This window comes from Nuphar pumila, chromosome 7 (assembly GCF_984573655.1).
Source record: "Nuphar pumila chromosome 7, dmNupPumi1.hap1.1, whole genome shotgun sequence".
NCBI lineage: Eukaryota > Viridiplantae > Streptophyta > Magnoliopsida > Nymphaeales > Nymphaeaceae > Nuphar > Nuphar pumila.
Genome location: NC_143255.1, coordinates 91,373,429 through 91,394,367, shown reverse-complemented (window position 1 = coordinate 91,394,367; position 20,939 = coordinate 91,373,429). Strand labels below are relative to the sequence as shown.

Genomic DNA, 20,939 nt, shown 5'->3' with positions numbered 1-20,939 from the left:
TCTGAATCGGCCAAAAATAATAAAAAATATTACGTGTCAATCAGAATAACGCGACACATGTTAAAGCTATTGAAATAATATAAAAAATAATTTAAAGTATTTTTATATTTATTTAAAAATAGCCTATTCAAAGGTGGAGCGTATGATACCGACAACATTGGTTTGTACTGCGCATCAAATCAAACATGCCTTCAATTTTTTTTTTCTCTAAACCAAAATAAAACCTGGTGAGAAGACTAGTAAAGCCATCAACATCATCCGGGGCCCCAAGCCTAAGGGATGGCAGTGGACTAGGGGTAACGGGCCCCACCCGGCCTTGCCCCCCATTTGAACCGGAGATGGAGGTTAAAATCAAAACATGTGCGGGGATGAACTTACACTTTCCCTCACCCTGGTCTGTCTTTGTCCCAATCTCCGCCTTGCCTTGCCCTGATCCGTCTGCAACCCTTCTTTAAGAATTGCAGTGGACCGAGGGGAATAAGGGCTCACCTTTATCCCGTTGCACGAGGATGGAGGATAAAATCAAAACCCGTACAGGGATAGAAGAAAGGATTTTGAGACAGGTAAAGGGTGAAGACCTTGTCCCTTGCCCCCATCCCTAACTGCCATCCCTACCCCCAACCAAAGCTAAACTTGCCTTTGGATTGCACACTAGATATGGCAGTGGATAGGGAGAAAATGGGGCTCCGCCTCGCCCCCTTTGGAACGAGGATGGAGGATATGAAACAAAGATAGAGGCGGGGATGGAGGTGAGGATGAATTTATGCTTTCCCCTATTATTTCATCCCTGTCTCAATCCCCGTCCTACCCTGTTCTTGTCCCCGTCTCCAATCCTTCTTTAAGGATGGCAATGGATCGAAGGGAAACGGAGCTCCGCTCTGCCCTATTTAAACCGGGGATGAAGTGTTGGGATTAACCACCACGTTGGTGGTGGTTACCCACGATGTGGGTAACGCTCCCCATAAGTGTGTTCCCTTCCGTTAAACCCATTACCGAATAAAAGGAAAACGGTTGCTTAAACCGTTTCCATTCGGTGAATATTTAAAGGGGTTTCATAAGCAACCCAAAACAGTGAAAATACAGAAATTGAAGGAGGGAAGAGGTCGACTTACCGTCCGCATACAGTGGCCTGCGCTTGTGATGGCTGCGGACAGGCTCAGTTGAAGATTGTCCCTCTCTGGCGACCACAGCAGCTCCGTCAATGGCAGCCTCAGGTACGTTGTCTATTGTTTTTTCTGTTTTTGTTATGCAGGGCCACCGCTATAGGGAGGCCGGACAATTTTGCCATCGCCGGAAAACCCCTGCTGATCCCCACATTGGGTTATGGGCCCACACCTCGCTTCCGCGCGGGGTGTGCTCCGGTTTGACCAACAACGCAGGTCACCGTGGGGTGACCCTGTTGTTGGTCATTGACGCCTTTCGCCGGCACCGGCGACTGTCGCCGTTGGGCGACAGATTAAAAAAAAAAAAAACTTACCTCTGTTTGCCTCAGGGTTTTCCTGTCGGCGAGGTCCCCACCGGCGTCTTTTATTTTCTCCATCCGCCATTAGTAGGCTGCGGAAGCCGTCGCCGGCGACTATTGAGTCCCCGAATTTCTGAAATCTTCTGTGGCATCGGTTTTGGCCGGCGGATGGATGCTTTCGCTGGAGTAGTAGCGCCATCAGATGGCGGCGTTGGTCGCCAGCGGACAATGACTTTGGTCGCCGGCAGGCGCCGGCGTTGGTTGCCGGCAGGCGGCGGCAACACCCTGCAACAAATGAAAAGGGCGAAATAGGGTTCAATAAACCCTAATTCGACTGTTATTATTTTTTTTTCGGGTCAGGTTCTTTTTTTTTCTGAACCGGACCCGCCCACCCGAATCTGATCCATAAAGTTGATTCGGATCGGATCAGAGATTCGGGTGGGGACCCGCTCGGGTCCTACCCGGATAAGGTAAACCCTGGGTCAGACTCGGATCCAGCGGTTACCGGGTCCGACCTGGATCCGGTTATTACCGGGTTCGGCCCGGATCCAATCTGAGCCGGGTTAGACCCGGATCCGGTTTGTAACGGGTCCGACCCGGATTCGGTTACAATCGGGTTCGACCCGTATCCGGATAACCCCGGGTCTGACCCGGATCCGGTCAGTACCGGGTCCGACTCGGATCCGGTCATCCGGGACCGGTTCCTTCTAGTTTCTCACCGGTTTCGAGATGCTAAGACCCTGTTTTTCTTAAATATAAGAAAATATAGGGGTTTTGGCATACGGTTATAGGGTTTTAATGAACTTTTGTTCATATTTGACCCGGTTCATAAGGTTCAGAACCGGTTCGGATCCTTGGATGACCGGTTCGGGGCTGTTTCAAACCGATTCAGAGTGCTTTAAGACCGGTTCGTGGAATATATGACAGGTTCATTCAGTTTTAGAACCATTTCAAGAGTCATATGTCTGGTACATTCGGTTTACGGACCATTTTAAGATATAATTTTGCATATTAGCATTAAGGATAGTTAAATGAATCAGTGTTTTCATGTCACCAAAGTGACTGAATACACGTGAGTCATAAATGAATTTTATACTTTCATCGAGTTCCTAAGCTGATATGCACATTGTACTTATATTCATGAAACGATAGATGACCCAAAGGTAGTTTTATCGTGTTTGGAATTTAAGTAGGGTAGAATAAGGTAAATGTGTCGAGATATATCACACATGTGTATTCAAAGATACCTTGTGTTGATGGTCTATCTTCACAAGAACCTTAGTTTTACCGAATATGGTCGGTAGGCGAAGTGGTTTCGCGTGTCGGAGCTCTTACCAAAGTAGGACTTCGATGACCCCCTTCACTCGCCTGGAAAGAAGCATATCAAGGGCCTTTATCATTTTGCTTTTTCCACTAAAGTTTTAGTCTCGTATGAATGTTTCCTGATACGTGTCTTTTGTCATGCAGTTTCTAGTTCTGTGATTTTAGCTGGTTCTAGCTATATACCTTTTCTAGATGGATCTAATTTTAGTGATTTGGAAAAAAACTGTTTTATTTGCATTAGGGTATATGGATCTAGATCTGGCCCTAAGGTTAGATGAACCCGTTGCCCTCACTGATCAGAGTACTGCTGATTAAAAGATTGCTTTTGAGAAGTGGGAGCGCTCGAATAGACTTAGCTTGTTGCTTTTGCAATCTAAAGTAGCTAAGAACATTCGGAGTGCTATCCCACAATGCAGAACTGTGAGAGAATTCATGAATGTCATTGAGGCACAGTTTGTGAGTTCAAACAAGGCCAGAGCCAGTACCCTGATGTCAAAACTGATATCTATGAAATATACTGGAGGGGGAAACATTCGCCAGCATATTTTAGAGATGAGAAACATAGCGTCTCAGCTGAATGACATGAAGCTCACCATCTCTGATTCTTTCCTAGTGCATTTAGTTCTAACGTCCCTACCCTTGGAATACGGACCTTTCAAAATCTCGTACAACACACATAATGATGAATGGACATTTAATGAACTCATGTCCAAGTGTGTTGAAGAAGAAGAGAGGATGAAAGGTGAGAAGGTGCAGAGTGCACATATGACTTCTTATACGTCCAAGGTAGGACCAAGGAAGAATGCATTTAAGAGAAATGCTAGGAAGAAGCCAACTGAGGATAAGTCATCCCAAGATAAGCAATCCAACTCTGCTCCCATAAAGTGCTTCTTTTGCAAGAAGAAGGGACATATAAAGACAGATTGCATAAAGTACAAGAAGTGGTTGGAAAAGAGAGGTAATTTGTCATTTGTTTCTCATGAATGTAATTTATTACAAATTCCTGAAAATAGCTGGTGGATTGATTCTGGTGCTACTGTTCATATTTCCAACTGTCTACAGTTGTTTCTGAGCAGAAGAGAACCAACAATGCATAAGAAAAGCATTTATTCAGGAAACAAGATGCGTTCACATGTGAAGAGTGTTGGAACCTGCATGATTACTCTGGATACGGGCGTAGTTTTAGATCTTCATGATGTCTTTTATATTCCATCGTATAGTAGAAACTTAATTTCAATTTCAAAGTTGGATAAATTTGGATATTGTTTTAAGTTTGAAAATTTCAAATTGTTCATATTCAGAAATGCAATTGAAATTGGTTCTGCATCAGTTTATGATGGTTTATATAGATTGAATGTGAAGATCCAAACTCAGGAGTCTTTGACTTCTGAATACGCATTAGTTGGAAATAAACGTAGCATGATGAATGATAAATCTTACATGCTTTGGCATCGAAGGTTGGGTCATATCTCCGAAAAGATAATAAAGAGACTGGTAAATGAAGGGATCTTGCGACATTTAGATTTTACTGACAATGACCTATGTGTTGATTGCATAAAGGCTAAGCATACAAACACATATAAAGAAGGTGCCAAACGCAGTAGTGAGATATTAGAAATAGTCCATACGGATGTATGTGGACCGTTTTCCCCCTGTTACACAGGCGAAAAATATTTCATCACCTTTATTGATGATTATTCTCTGTATATGTATCTCTACTTGATTTTTGAAAAATATGATGTTTTTCAGATGTTTAAGAAATTTAAGAAAGAAGTAGAGAAACAAACCGATAAGGTTATTAAAATAGTCAGGTCTGATAGAGGTGACGAATATTATGGTAGGTTTACTGAGATGGGGCAAAGGGAAGGACCATTAGCGCGATTTCTTAAAGAGGAAGGCATAGTGCCTCAATATACCATGCCTGGTAGTGCCTATCAGAATGGTGTAGCTGAAAGGAGAAATTGTACGCTTAAAGAAATGGTCAGGGCTATGTTGAATTATTCAACACTTCCCATAAAGTTGTGGGGTGAAGCCTTAAGGACTATTGTGCATATTTTGAATAAGGTTCATACGAAATCTGTGCCTAAAACTCCTTACGAGTTGTGGACAGGTAGGAAACCATCACTGTCTTATATGCACATATGGGGATGTCCTGCAGAGGCTAAACTGTATAACCCTCACATTAAAGCCTTTGATCCAAGAACAACCAGTGGATATTTCATTGGTTATCCAAAAAGATCAAAAGGGTACAAGTTTTATTGCCCATCTCACTCACCACAGATTGTTGAAACGGATAAGGCTAAATTCCTAGAAGATGGTTCAGTATGATTAAGTGCACTTCAAAGCATTGGTTTTGAGGAAATACATGATTCAGTTTCATCACCTATTAAGGAAAACATCGAAAGATACCACATTGTTATTCCTAATGATGGTGTGGTTGATCATTCGATTGTTAATGCACAAATCCAAAGTGAACCTATTGTGGACAATGCAGAAGAGCACGAGCAGGATGATCAGGTTCCATCTGAGCCTGAGAAACGACCTGTTTGGAGATCCACAAGGATTAGGAGATCTGTCATACATCCTGATTATGTGGTGTACCTTCAGAAGCCTGGTGATTTCATAGATATGGATGATGACCCGTTGACTTTTATGGAAGCTGTTGAAAGCAAACAATATTTGCACTGGATTGAAGCCATGAAAGAAGAGTTAGACTCTATGGCTAAAAATCAAGTGTGGGATCTTGTCACGTTACCTAAAGGAGTAAAGCCCGTAGGGTGTAAATGGGTCTTTAAGACCAAGAAAGACTCCAAAGGTAACATAGAGAGACATAAAGCAAGATTGGTTGCTAAAGGATTCACCCAGATGGAGGGCATTGATTATAATGAGACATTCTCTCCTGTCTCAACTAAGGAGTCAGTGAGGATTATTTTGGCCCTCGTAGCTCATTATGATTCAGAGCTACATCAGATGGATGTGAAAACAACGTTCCTCAACGGGGATTTGAATGAAGAGGTATACATGGAACAACCTCTTGTTTTCTCTGAAAATGATCGTTTGGTTTGTAAGCTTAACAAATCAATATATGGACTTAAACAGGCCTCCCGACAGTGGTATATTAAATTTTCCCAAGTCATTGTGACTTTCGGGTTTACAGAAAACATTATTGATCAATGTATATACCTTAAGGAAAGTGCGAGTAAGTTCATTATATTGATGTTGTATGTGGATGACATTTTACTTGCAACCAACGATATAAAGTTGCTTTCAGAGACAAAACAGTTTCTTGCATCACATTTTGATATGAAAGATATGGGTGAAGCTGCTTATGTTATTGGCATTGAGATTCGTCGAGACCGAGCAAAAGGGTTTCTAGGCCTCTCCCAAAGATCCTATATAGAAAAGGTGTTAAAGCGATATGGGATGGAGAATTGTTCTTCTACTTCTACACCCATATCAAAAGGTGACAAGCTGAGCCTAAAGGATTGTCCACAGAACGATATTGACAAAGCACAGATGAGTGCTTATCCATATGCATCAGTTGTTGGCAGCTTGCAGTATGCGCAAACATGTTCTCGACCAGATATTTCTTTTGCAGTAGGGGTACTTGGCAGATTTCAGTCTAATCCAGGTTTACCCCATTGGAAGGCTGTTAAGAAAGTCTTGCGGTATTTGCAAGGGACAAAAGACTATATGTTAACGTATCATAAAGTTGACCACCTCGAAGTCATTGGCTACTCAGATGCGAATTTATGAGGATGCCTTGATAGTAGAAAGTCTACTACTGGGTACGTCTTCTTACTTGCTAAGAGAGCGATCTCTTGGAGGAGTGGAAAGCAGACGACTACTGCTGCCCACACCATGGAGGCAGAATTCATTGCATTGTACGAGACTACTTCGCAGGCTATATAGTTAAAGAACTTCATATCACAGTTAAAGGTGGTCGATTCTATTGGGAAGCCACTGAAGGTCTACTGTGATAATGAAGCTGCGGTGTCCTTTTCGAACAACAACAAAAATACTACGTCATGCAAGCATATGAAATTGAAGTATTTTGTTGTTAAAGAAAGGACGAAGAATCATTTAGTGCATATTGTCAATATTGGTACCAAAGAGATGATCGCTAATCCTCTTACTAAAGGGCTAGCACCGGGATTATATTCCGAACATGTAATGAGGATGGGATTGTTAAACTCTTTTTGACATATGCATGTAAATAAAGTGATCACTTTCAGTTTTTTTATTCTCATTATGGTTGTTGTTAATCTCCTAAGGATTAGAGATTCAACTAAGGACCTTTAGAATAGAATATAAAGGCCATTCTATTCATCAAGTTATTCCCATAAGGTTTTTTGGTTAAAGGGTTTATCGTCGGAGCAAGTGGGAGAATGTTGGGATTAACCACCACGTTGGTGGTGGTTACCCACGATGTGGGTAACGCTCCCCATAAGTGTGCACCCTTCCGTTAAACCCATTACCGAATAAAAGGGAAACGGTTGCTTAAACCGTTTCCATTCGGTGAATATTTAAAGGGGTTTCATAAGCAACCCAAAACAGTGAAAATACAGAAATTGAAGGAGGGAAGAGGTCGACTTACCGTCCGCATACAGTGGCCTGCGCTTGTGGTGGCTGCGGACAGGCCGAGTTGAAGATTGTCCCTCTCCGGCGACCACAACAGCTCCGTCAATGGCAGCCTCAGGTACGCTGTCTATTGTTTTTCTGTTTTTGTTATGCAGGGCCACCGCTACAGGGAGGCCGGACAGTTTTGCCGTCGCCGGAAAACCCTTGCCGATCCCCACATGAAGGACATGAAACGGGGATAGAGCTTAAAATCAAAACTCCTGCAGGAAGGAGGTGGGGATGGAGACCTTATCCCCTGCTTCCACTCCAGTCCACTGCCATTCCTATTGCAGACACTGTGTTTCCAACTCCAAATGGGGGTTGGCTTCTTCAAAATCATAAGAGTTATTTTGTAAATTAATTTTTTTAAAAGAAAAATATGATTACCAATAAGTGAAAGTTACAGTAGGAAACAATGAGGTATGGTTGGAAAACACAACCTTAGGAATAATAGAACAGAGACTGCTAAACAGGAAAGTCATACACGGCCGAAATTACATGAGCGACAGTCAAGCTGAAAGACCAACCCCAACATCGAGGGCTAAAACAGGAAAAAAGATCAAAACCAGTCCAGTTGAAGCATCAGCCAAAAATGATCGCTTAGAAAATGAAGTCACAGCTGCCGAATCCCCGCTGGAACTAGCTTTCCTAGGATCTCATATTACTCAGAATTTCTGAACAGAGTTCCGCAGGCACCTGACCTGAGCACAGCGGTTCGAATCCACGCAATGGTAAAAGATCCAGTGACGAAGTTCTTTTGTAATTTCAATAAAACAAGCACCAATAACGTCATACTTTTGGAAGCCCAAGTTTCAGGCCAAAGAATCCGATGAGGCGACGACAAATTACATGATTGAAAAAATACTAAAAAATTGCACCCACCGACGGATCGTGGTGAACGAATAAAACGCGTGATGGAGATCGGCAGATCCATTCCTTCGGAAGCTACCGGGAAATTTTATTTATTGTAATTTTTTATTCAATTTTTTAGTGGCCACAAGCTTAGGGCAGTAGCCGTAATAAAAAAAATTGATTAATCTTCTGTTTCCAAACCGAACCGAACCGAACCACAGCGCGCATTTATTTTGTTCGAGTGATATTTCATGTAAGGACCTAGATTTATGATAAATTTCAAAATATGTATAGTTTTATCAAATTTCTCATACATACTCATATTATTAAAACCGTCAAGCAAGGACATGAAAGCTAAGCCCCTAACCTTTGGGGCTTGGCGTAGTGGGATGGAACCTACGCCTCTAGGCAGTTGGTCTAGGTTCAAATTCCATGGGTGTCACCCTTTGGGGAAGCGAAAGCTGACAACTCTTTGGGGGCAAGGGGTAGAGTTTTATGCGGTCAAGACAGTGACTGTAAGTACGATTACATATATATTTTACACATAATTTACATGTATTTTTTAAATAATTTCATTGCTTTGAGCTCTAAAACAACATATTCTTCTATAAATAACCCAGCTGAAACTCAACTCATTGTTAGCTTAAACTTGGCAAAAGAATAAGCCAAGCTCCAACACTTCAAACTTGATTGCTTCAGCTTGTTTACCAGCCTTAGCAAAAACCATAGCAGGTAGAGATGGCTATAGCAGGGATGGCAGTGGACCAGGGCAGGGGAGAAGGTCTCCACCCCTATCCCGTCTCAAAATCCTGCCCTCCATCCATGATCCAAATGGGTGAGGCGGGGTGGAGCCCTCTTTCTCTTTGGTCCATTGCCATATCTAAAGAAGAATTGGGAATGGGGCGAGGCGGGGCAAGGCTAGAACAAAACAAGGTGGGGGGAAGCATAAGTCCATCCCTGCAAGGGTTTTGATTTTAACCTCCATCCTCGTTTCATTTCCTCCATCCCCGGTCCAAACGAGGCAAGGCGGGGTGGGGCCCCATTTCCCCCCGGTCCACTGCCATCCCTGTCGATATAAAATTTTCATCATCGATCGTGTCTTCTAGCAAAGAAGCAGCAGAAAGTTTATGACTTTTTATTTTTTGTACTTATTCTTAACAAAGTTTTTCTCATTAACCTTGGGGCATTAGGTCATCCTGCGTCGATTAACTCAAGGTCATATTGTGGAGGGGCCAATGGGCCCGTTTTTGTCAATTACATAGAAAGATGAAGGCTGTTTCTACCATTGCGATAAAAGTTTAACTTAAATGACATTATTCTAAAAGGAGGGGCTGGTTACGAAGAATTCATCATAGGTTAACTTAAATGACGAATACACCCCTCAAGTATGTCAGATGGGACGCGTTTTTTTCTTGGCCACGCGGAACGTGATACGCTGTTGTCAGCTCTAGTTAGGGTTTTTTTTTTTTGTCATTTTTTGAGAAACGCGGCAAGCTTCGGTGAAACATTTTAATTTTCCTGGGATTTGTCAGAGTTAGAATCTGTGATTTTAAATATCGAAAATATTCCTAGGAAGAAACGAGAAATCCCCCATTGCATTTCATTTGTCTCTGTTTGTATTTCAGTCATTTTTTCTATCCCTAGGATATAAATGCCATTCTTGAAAGTTGGTCCATCTTCAATAATTTTAGGGGTGCAATCTTGTCCGTCGCGGATGCGCACTTAGTTTTTTTTTTTTTGTCGCATCAAGTAGGGATGACACTGGCAGTAGACAGGGGCCCGGCCCGCCAGCACCTGGGATATGAAACAGGGATGAAGGTTAAAATCAAAACCCGTGTGGAGATTCGGGGCAGGGATGATGGACTTATGCTTTTCCGCACTCTGCCCCCATCCCCGTCTTTAATCCCTGCCTCACCCCCTTCCTCCATCCTTCTTTACGGATGGCAGTGGATCCAAGGAAAATGAGAAGCTGCCCTACCTCAGCCCATTTGAAACGGAGATGAATAACGTGAAATAGAGATAGAGGTTAAAATCAAAAGCCATGCGAAGACCAAAAAGATATTGATGATTCAATATCCAAACACAAAAGGGATTCAAATATTTACATATGAAAGAAAAAAAAACAAAAACACCGTGGTTTCCCTGATTTTCCAGCCAGCACCGTGGTTTCCCTGAAAAAAGTTCGGAAACAAACACACACTTACTGGTGATTTTGTTTGGTGAGTTGCATATTCCTTCGATATACGGAAGCCAAAATGATCCGACCCAGGTGCAAGTGGGTTGGGGATCCTGATCCGAATTGTCAAATATGGATATATAATCCATATCCAATGCAGAATTCCGTGGCCAGACTTTTCGAATCTGGATACAGAACTGGGTAACAACTTAGGCTAATCCGACGTGTTTTGCATTTTATACGTCATTTCGAATCCAGAACCCACTATGCGAACAAATTCTGGCCGGGTCTGGAACTTGACCCTAGCAAAAAAAACACACTGTCCAGTTTACTCCGACCAGATCCATACCCGACCCGTTTGCAACCTCAGTCCGAACATGAATTCTCCGCATCTCCTATCCTGCCACATGTTTGGCTGTGAAAAGAGCAAAATCGTCACTTTATGGACACAGTCGTCATATCTGAATTACTTAAGGCTATAAATGATATTTGATTAGTGCGGGGGGTTAAAGTACAATCCAGAAATTTATTTATGTTATTCTATTTGTTTTCCTCTTTAAATACGACTCCTCCCTCATCTTTATCATTATTCATCCCCTTTCTCATGAAAGATCTCTCTCTCTCTCGGAGAGAACGATTCGGAAGAGAAGTGGCCTCTGAAGAAATGAGATTCCCGTCCTCGTGATGCTCTCCGATCCGTGGATTTTAGGCCACGATTCATCGAGATCTCTGTAGCTTTTGTTTCCAATTGCGGTGATTCGGCTTCTTTCCGGCGATCCACGGCACCCGTAGCGCGACAACGCCGGATTCCGCTACCGCACAGCCGGATCGGGAGAAACTTAACCTGGAAATTCATTTTCTTTCCTTGCGGGTTTTCGGAGGATCGGCGTCCGTCGGAATTTCGCTTGTGTGCTAGGTTTTTCTGGCGGTGTTTGGATGAGGAAAAGTATTCGGTTTTACCGGTGGATTTTTGGCGGAGAGATGGAATTTTTCTATCTATCTTGATATATCGAGATTTTACCTTTGATCTAGGGATTTTAGTCATACGAAATTGGTGGCGTTCTCTCCTGCATTGCCGGATCAGCGCGATTGTAAGGTGAAGTGGTTTGGTAAGCCACGAGTCGTTGGAATTCTCCGGCGTTGAAGCTGATTTTGTATTTTAGGGTTGGTTGAATTAGGTATTTAGATGAGAAGGAGAGCTCCGGTGGCGTAAAAATGAACAGTTTGGCCATGGATAACTGCCATCGAGATGGAAATTACCAGGTTATTTCTTGTAATTTTTCTGACCGGAGATTGAACCCGATGACGTCAAATTCTTTGCCGGTTCCTTTATCATCGTCGTCATCTTCTGGCATGAAATATATCGAACATCCTGTTTCTAAAATGGATACTCTCGCTGGCGTAGCCATCAGATATGGTGTTGAGGTGAGGTGTTTTCCATTTTATTTCTAATGTGGACGCTTTTCGGGAATAATTGTCCTCTTCCATTAGTTTACGCATTCATGAAGCAGAATATTTGGTCGCGGTTTGTGATACGTATCTTTAACTACTGGATTTAGTCCGTAATGGGTGGTGTTTCTGATATAGTTCCTCAACAAGGCGTCCAAACAAGTCGCATGAACGGTTAGACTTTATTTGGTTTCTCCCTTCTGTTTAATAAAAATTAAAAACAAAAAGTTTAATATCAAATCTTTGCATTTTCTAAAAAATATTGCAATAATTGCAATATATATATTAGAGGGTAGCTGCCTACCTGGATCCGTGCCTACTGGGATTCTGAAGGTTTTTTTTTAATGTTTATCTGAGCTTACAGATGTGTTTTATATGCTTGCTTATATGAATGGACTCTTGGATCGTCGGATTCCACTTTTCAACATGTGGGTAGGTTTATATAAGGTTTAAAAATCAACAGTCTGCACTTTTCATAAATTTTCAAGATGAAAAATTCATCTTTTTTTTATCTAAAAACGTGATCCAAGTGTCGTTTTTTAGCAAATCAATTATGCCGAACGGATCTGTAGGGTCAGAGTTGCGAAAAACGCCCCTGAAACACCCGTTCGCTCACGGAGAGCTCCTTACTTTAGGCTCCTAACTTTGGTAGGCACCTACTCCCTACTCTCTCTCTCTCTCTCTCTCTGAGAGAGAGAGAGAGAGAGAGAGAGAGAGAGAGAGAGAGAGAGAGAGAGAGAGAGAGAGAGTATATACATATACAGAGAGAGAGAGAGATTATTTTAATACTTGGCATTATATCTTTGATTTGTTTACTCATAACGGGTTGGAGAATGATTTAGCATTCCGTGTGTTATAATCCCTGTTAAGTAAAATTGCTCTGGTGGATCTTGACTATATCATGCTCGATTGTTCTGCAGCTTCGGATATTGTTTCTAAATAGGGCAGAACGTGGATACGACAATTTTATATTTGTAATGGATCTTGATTCTTCTTTCAAAAAATTGGAGTAAGTTTCAAGTGTGCTCACCAGCATGTATCAATATCCTAACATTGAAAATGTCTAGGGACATTCCTTTTCCATCGGACCTTTGAATATTTGTTAACTTAGAAATCAGTGAACATTGTTTTACCGTTATAATTAACTGAATGGTCTGGCGAGGAAACACTTATGATGCTTGATTTATTTTTTGGAATGATCTTCTGATTATGTATCCTAGAACTCATTAAACTTCATGATAAAGTTGTAGAATTCATGGATATTTGTGGTTGACCTGTAGATTGATATAACTTCTGTTGACTTTTTAACTGAAGAATATTTTAAGTAAAGGTAATAGCACTTTTTCAGGAATTTTGATTCTTGTTATAAACTTCAAGTTTTGGCAAATGAAGGTTTCAGTTTTTAAAAGGAAGTAAGGCTCCGTTTGGAAACTGGTGGTCAGATGGAGATTATACATTTGAAAAAGTGGCAGCTATTGATTCCATTCTTTAGTGTAAATACAAAGGAGAGAGGACCTCACTTCCCATCCCAAATGCATAAACATCCATCGAGCTACCAGTTTCCACACATCCACCACCAAGTTTGTTTGACCAAGTTTTTACTGATTGCATTAACTCCCATCCCAGCTTATAGTGGTAAATTACTTACAGATCCTTGACTCATTAATCACTTAGTGTGATGCTTTGCATAAATTGACACTCCAAATTTTTTGCAGTTGGGGGCATTTAAATAAACCACATTATAGAGCATAAAATCATAGTTATTTGCAAGTTCACTGACATGCGATCTTGAGAATAGGATGTAAGTGACTGGATTCACACATGGTGCAATAAAAGAAAAACAAAAGATGAAAAATCCTCCTAGAGACTTCTATTTATTCATTTCCTGATTTGCAAGGTTTATACTTCTGTTTGATCCCAAAATGCTAAAGTAATTGACAAAACCTCTACTTTTTATTAAGAATGGAGGACAAGCGATGGATGTTAGACAGGAATCAAATTGAGCTGATGCATTGGAACAGAAAAAATGCTCATCTTTCCTTGGTGTTTATCATTTGTACAGCCATTGAATGTAACTGAAGTGCACTATAATCAGATCAATTCCTTGAAAGCATCTCTAAGTGGATAGGTGTATCATCTCGCGTTTGATGACTTGTTTCAAGGTGCTGCAAATTTGGACATTGTTATTTTCAGTGTTTGAACAGGAAACCCTTCAGCGGAGTTTGTACTGTTGAAGATGATGTAGCATGCCAAAAAATGGTCCTGTAAATTGGAACTAAAAATAAGCAAGGTAAGTAGGATATTGATGAAGAAGAATGATGACAAAAGACAGGCACTGAAGTAAGATTTGTAGTATGAGAATACATTTAATAGACTTTTCTCATGCAAAGGAATAAATGAAAGCATGGATCATAATGATTGATTAATGATAATTGGTGGATTTTGATAATTATGGAAGCTCTTATCATGTTGTTTCACAACGTCAACTGCTACCTGGTTCCTTTAGAGTGTGGCCAATTTGATAAGTAGATATAATTAACTTTTTCATTTTGTGGTGCATAGAAGTTCAAAGCAATAAATAAAAATGTGGATCATAATGATTGATTAATGATAATTGGTGGATTTTGATCATTATGGAAACTATTATCAAGTTGTTTCACAACGCCAACTGCTACTTGGTTCCTTTAGAGTATGGCCAATTTGATAAGTAGATAGAATTAGTTTTTTCATTTTATGTTGCATAGAAGTTCCTGGTTTTTTATTACCTTTCACTTCTTAAATAAAACTTTCTTTGGTTTTCTGGTTTTTCTTAGAGGCATTCTTATTAGATGCCATACACTTGGCCAACACAAGTTAGTCCATTACAGACACCAAATTTAGACTTAAGAGTGCTTTGAATAGGAGTTATGAAATCAAGCATGACATTTAGCATGAATAATAGACATTTTTCTTACTGGGTTTTTGGGTGGAGCCATTTATCCAAATAAATAGTTAATGGGGTGAGTTGGAATATTGTATTGTAGAGCATAATGCAACTTACCAGCTTATCTTCTCTATCTGGATTAGTTGATATATCTATTGAAAGCTGAAAGTTTTAAATTCACAGCTTTGCCCTATTGTAATTTTGAGAGTCCTTGATGATTCGTCAAAATATGCCCTGGAACTTTTGTTATTCATTTTAGGATGAATTAAATGTTCTTAACAGTGGGTTGATGAATGATGAAGTTGTGCAGGAACATATGTATAATAGTTCACCATGTCCTTATTTTGAGCAGCTTCCTGTATTTTGGGGATGATAGTAACATTGAGGTCCTTTTGTCAGGTCTCGGACATAAAGCGCCTAAATGGTTTGGTTACAGATCTTCAAATGTTCGCACACAAATCACTGCAGATACCTTTGCCAGGAAGGCACCCCCCATCTCCAATCTTGTCTAATGGCTCTGCTACACGAGAGTACTCCTCTTCTCAGAGTTTTTCTAATTGGCATTAACTTTTCATATTATGAATTTCAGTCGTTCCACTTCCTTAGTGTAACTTATTTTTCTTCTGGGAGAAAAAACAGGCCTTCTATTAATTTTATGTTCACTTCTGCTATGCTTTATCATTATTATTTCCAGTCTTTCATATGAGGGATGAAGTTGTTCCCCTTAAGGGATGTCTTGGAGTTAATTGTTCCATTTCATTCTTGCAACAACGACGCACATGAAAATGTGCTTGTTGTTGGTTACAAACTTACCTGTGTGTGTGCATGTCATGTCCCCCATCGTTTGCTGTCATATGTTTCTTTTCCTTTCTTCTTTGTCTTCACTGTGATTCTTATCATTTCATTGTAATTTTCTATTCCCTTATATGCATACTTACCTTCTTTTTTTTTTAACTAAAGCTGCTTAGCATAAATGACCCTTTTTACAGAAACGGGAACAACCTAAGGACCCCTCCAAGGTATCCACGTCGTGATATATTTAAAGACTTTGGGTCACCACAAAAAAGAGCTTCTGCAGCAATGAGCAGTTTACAAGGCTACTATGGCCTGATGCCACCCCTTAAGAATGGTAGCAATGGTGTTGAAGGTACAGAGATGGCTGTGTACAAAATTAACAGAGGTCAGTTCTCAGCAGATGAACCCATCTCACTTGGCAGGGAAAGTGAAGATGCTGATATATGTGCAGGCAAGCACAGGAAATCTAGGGGCTTGATGAATGGGTTCTATGCAGAAAATGGTGAATTGATGAGAGATGTCCTAGTTGCAGAATCTGGTGAGGATGACAATGAGAGATCAAGTGAGAAGTCTGTAAGAAGGCGTCAGAAAGCTGATGTCGATCTCACTTCTCAGAGCCCAGAGCTGATACTGAAGGAGGATAACAGCGGTGGGCTGTTGGGGAGGTCAGGTAAAGGTCTGGCACTGAGGCTAAAATCTGCAAGCAGGGTAAACCTTGCGGGTGGTGACATGGATATAACCAACAACGGTCATGCCTATCCTGCTGCTGACTCTTTTCTGGCCAATGGTTTTGCTGGAGTCCGGCGATCATCGAGCACCTCCAACCTGCAAGATTCCTTTGATAATGCTGCATCAAACCGGTCAGCATCTAAGTGGATACTGAAACCGGACCTACAGGTTCTCACAGCAGTTGCGATCCCAATATTTGATGGCCTGCCGAATCCTATTGGTGGCAAGCGAAACAAAGCTGCTCTGGATTAAGCTTTTCTCAACATCCACTGGTTCAGTTTAACAATAGTTAAAAGAGAAAGATTCTTTGCAAAACAGGAAAAAAAGGGAGAGGGGGAAGAAAAAAAAAACATTCCATTTTATTCCATCCGTGGAAGCTCATTGGCCCAAAGATGGTTTATGAGCTGATCCTTGCCAAGTATCACTGGAGCTTTTCCATTTTATAAGTACAGTAATCATATATATGTAAGAAAAGAAGACAAATAAGATCGATGTAAGTTGGGCCGCAGCGTGCTTAGGCTAATTGGTCATTGGCCAGGTTGATTACATGCTTTGAACAGTATAAAGGCCACCATATTTCTCATCACTGTTTCTACAACAAAGTTTGTGGCTCCAACTGGTATGTTTTTTTTTTTGTAGCGTGTAATCCAATTGTTGATAGATTGTTCCTGATACTGGGAAACAAGTTGTGCAGATATTATAATGAAAACTTATTGCCTCTATAGTGCTCAAGAGTACAGTACTTTTTAGAAAAGTTTAGCGTTGATGGTATGCGAAGGTCGTGAGACATCCTACTACTCAAAGTCCCGGATTGATTGATATTAAAGATGCTGGCCTAAAAGAAAAGCTTTACTGTTCAGCGAGTGGGGTTCAAAGCATCTGAGCTGAACCACCTGATTCGGTAACCAGGTTATCACCTCGAATATTTGCATTGAATCAAAAGACTGAGTACACGATAGTGCTAAAGAGACGAACGAAATATTGCATGGAAGAAACGGTTTGGCAATCCGCCATTTAAGGTAATCGCATAAGGATCATGAAGTTGAACTTTCTTTGAACTAGCAAGGATAAAGAGACATAGCGGCCTTATGGTTGCTATAGCAGATCAGGAGGCAATTGGCATCAAACTTAGTGAGACACCATAGATGACTGGATCCAGCAGGAATATGGCCGTCATTGTTTATGGCGCTTCTAGCAAATAGGACAACGAGGGCTTGTTTCAGAATGGTGTCCACAATTCCACATCCCTCTGTTACCAATTACAGTGGCACTTGCAACTCCATTAAGGCCCTGTTTGGAATTTGGTAGCTGGGATGGAATCATGTGTGTTTATTATGCATTTGAAGTGTCAGCTGCCAAATCCATTCTTTAGTGTATTTTTATACAAAGGAGAAAGGGCCTCACTTCCCATCGCAAATGCATAAATGCCCATCCCAGCTACCACATTCCAAACGGGACCACCAAGGTAGTTTGACTAAGATTTTACCTGGGAACACCAAATGCATAAACGGTACAAAGGAGAAAGGGCCTCACTTCTCATCCCAAATGCATAAACACCCATATTTCAAACAGGACCACCAAGGTAGTTTGACCAATATTTTACCTTGGAACCACCGAATGCATAAGCGCTCCAAACTGGCCCTAAACCCAAATGAGAACATAACCATCATCGTATACAGTAACACCATTATTGTAAAGTACATGCCCCTACGGTGAGCTCCTGGATCATTTTTTTTTTTTAAGTTTAAGCACTTTAGAGAAGTGTTTCTGTCTGTTCCTTTGGTGCATTCCGGCAATATAAACAATATCATACGCGTGTAACCTTTTTGCTGTTATTTAATCCATTTAGGATATGTTTGATGGCTTGTCCAGGATTGTACCAAATGAACAAAAAAGACAGAACAACACACACTGGTTCTGTTCTTTCCGTAGCAACTGTTTCAAGTTCAACGTTTGTTTGGACTGATGTTGTATTGCAAATGTCTGTTGCTTGATGACGATGTGTGGACAACTTGGACAATCATATTTAATGGGTCGTATTACTTTGTTTTGGATTGTATGACTTGATCCACCCATCATTTTATATTAAAAAAACATTGAAAATCTAAAATCTCGGATCAGATTTAAAAACTAAAAAATATTTAAAATGTTTAAAAATGTATATTAAAATGTTTAAAAACATGGTTCCGAGTATAGGACTGTAAAAACCATATGCTATTATACAATTTCTTTAGGGGATGCAACTATTTTTTAAAAGAAATCAAGTTGATAACAATGAAATAAATTTTCATGGCATGAATCCTCCACTCAGAAAAATTCAATCTTTTGAAATCTTTCAACAATCAACAAGAGGAAATCCATGAATGTTCCAAATTCATCAAAACGGAGCAAAACAGATCAAGCCAAAAACCAACTCTATTTCACACATACTGTCATGCTCAACATAAAACCAACAGGTTCTCATGTTTACCCTCAATTCTCCCCTTACCAGCAAATCATTCACTTTCATTTTTGTGTTCATACAGAAGCATGTCCCCACTTACTAGCAAATCACATCATACTGTGATCTCAGGCCTGCCATGGGGATTCAGCCTTAGCTGTTCCTTTCTTCAATAATTAGACAATGCATTTCTATTAGAAGGTTATCCAGTGCTCCACATCAAGCTGGAAAAGCTCATTGTCAATATTTAACATCCTAAGCATACTTATACACCACATTGCATTGGCTACTTGGCAAATACAACAAATTTAATCTCTTAAAAGGAATCTTTGGGGAATGCTTCTTATTTCTAGGCAGTGATACTAAATGGCAGAACCTTCCTTATAAATAAAATCAGATTTGAGATTTAAGAACAAAATTAGATGGAAGAGAAAAATGACAGTACTCCTATTCTGCAAATATCTTAATCCTTAGACTCTAGGTGCAACTGACACAATTATACAAACAATAAAGCCAACCTAATATAATCATAGCAGAATTCTCCCATTTTGGCTTCATTTGGACATTCCCAATCAGGATTTAAAACATAAAAGATAACACATGATGCAAAAGATGGTGCGAGAACATCCAAATGCTTTAGAACAAAGAGGTAACTTTGTATTCTTCTAAAGTTACAGCCAATTCCAAATGAGTCATCTCTAAACAAAAATTTGTGATAAAACGGATGAAATTCCACACAAAGGCATTTGATCGAACAAATGGCATGCATAGGTAGGTGACAAAGGTGAAAAGGGCTGAAATTGTTGAAAAACAAAACCACTGGGACTTTGCCTTTAGGGTTGGCTGCGAATTTCACCACCGGGACTTTGCCTTCCAAGTTGGCTTCGACGAACCTGAGCGCCCAATTGCAAAACATTAATTGAATCCATTCCTTTTCCCGAAAACAATAGATAAAGGACTAAAAAAATGAGCAAATATCTTATTCAATTTGGGACCGGAAAGGCACCAATCAGACTTGTTGCCAAAATCTATCAGCATCATGTTGTAGGGTAGCTTCTTCTCTTCGAGCATCCACAAGCCTATCTGACTGAAAGGGCCTGAAATCATCAAAGCTTTCTAAGTTCTATCAACTCTCTTTCTCTGGTTGAGTGGTAGTGGTGGGAGAAGAAGCATACAATCACCACGTTTGGAGGAGGAGGAGGACTGGAGGGAAGCAGAAGAGAGGGAGGCCGTGCACGCCACCAACATCCTCTTTGCGTCCTTCGCAATAAGAAAGCCACGCGGGTGCCCCTTTCTGCCAGAGAGAGAGAGGGCATGCATGTCAAGGCAGAGAGGGTGTTGTGTGTTCTCCCCGAAACACAAATTCGTGTGTTCCTGTGTGTACGGAGGAATATCTTGGGACCCGCGATAATTCATATGTCAATGTTGCCCATGATGACTTTATAATAAAATAATATATAAAAAAAGGTAGATATGCTTTTGATGGAAATGTCCTCTCATAAGATAGATATGCGTTGGACAAAAATTTCCTCCCGCTCCCCTATATAGATTTGCATGTTCTGCCTTTGTTTTTAGCTTGTGCTACAACACATTACCGCCTTCTCGTTTCTGCCTTGTGTTAGATAGAAAACTTTTCCTGGTTCGTTCATACCCCGTAGAGATAACTATAAATCGAACAATTGGTTCGATCATTGGTGGGCGTCAAAGGAGGATTTATCGGCCATCTCTTTTTACAGTCTTATCTTCTTCTTCATTTTCGTTAGGCAGTATGGAAAAAAGCAATGAAGCACAAACATTCCAACAAGTGTCATTAAAGTGTCGTGAGTAGCTTTCCATGTCATCGTGCTATTGTTGAAGAACATATGTCGGCTTGAGTGTCATTAAGGCGTTATTTTGTTATTCTAAGTAGATTTTATCATTTCAATGGTTGGAAACTTGAAGACATTTGCAAAACGCTGGAAACTGTTGACAAGAATGCTTGGTTACAGATGCGAGCAAGGGCCTCTACCCCATCAGGTATCGTCCATTCATTCAGTATATGCAATATAACACAAATTACGGTTCTAGTAACATGTATATCGATTTGTGAGATATTGTTTCGTTTATAATATATTATGTTGAATTATCATATATCGATTTGTAAGTTATTATGTGTTTTATAATGACGATT

General features: G+C 40.5%; 1 protein-coding gene across 2 annotated transcripts; it reads left to right on the top strand.

The window, feature by feature from the left end:
- Positions 1-11,027: 11,027 nt before the first annotated feature.
- Positions 11,028-17,053, top strand: LOC149832463 (uncharacterized). Of its 2 annotated transcripts, XM_090014501.1 has the most exons (3): positions 11,028-11,858; positions 15,205-15,335; positions 15,795-17,053. In XM_090014501.1, exons 1-3 carry the CDS (start codon positions 11,649-11,651, stop codon positions 16,579-16,581), a joined length of 1,128 nt encoding a protein of 375 aa, XP_089870627.1. In that variant the 5' UTR covers positions 11,028-11,648; the 3' UTR covers positions 16,582-17,053. The 2 variants fall into 2 exon arrangements, with proteins under 2 accessions (XP_089870627.1, XP_089870628.1); XM_090014502.1 differs by lacking the exon at positions 15,205-15,335 and having other exon boundaries at positions 11,736-11,858.
- The last annotated feature ends 3,886 nt before the right edge of the window (positions 17,054-20,939 follow it).

Bases quoted from the DNA above. Each gene is read 5' to 3' on its own strand.
- LOC149832463 (XM_090014501.1), top strand. From the start codon at position 11,649: ATGAACAGTTTGGCCATGGATAACTGCCATCGAGATGGAAATTACCAG. The intron at 11,859-15,204 runs GTGAGGTGTTTT...TCCTTTTGTCAG, and splicing joins CCATCAGATATGGTGTTGAG to GTCTCGGACATAAAGCGCCT. The intron at 15,336-15,794 runs GTACTCCTCTTC...CCCTTTTTACAG, and splicing joins AATGGCTCTGCTACACGAGA to AAACGGGAACAACCTAAGGA.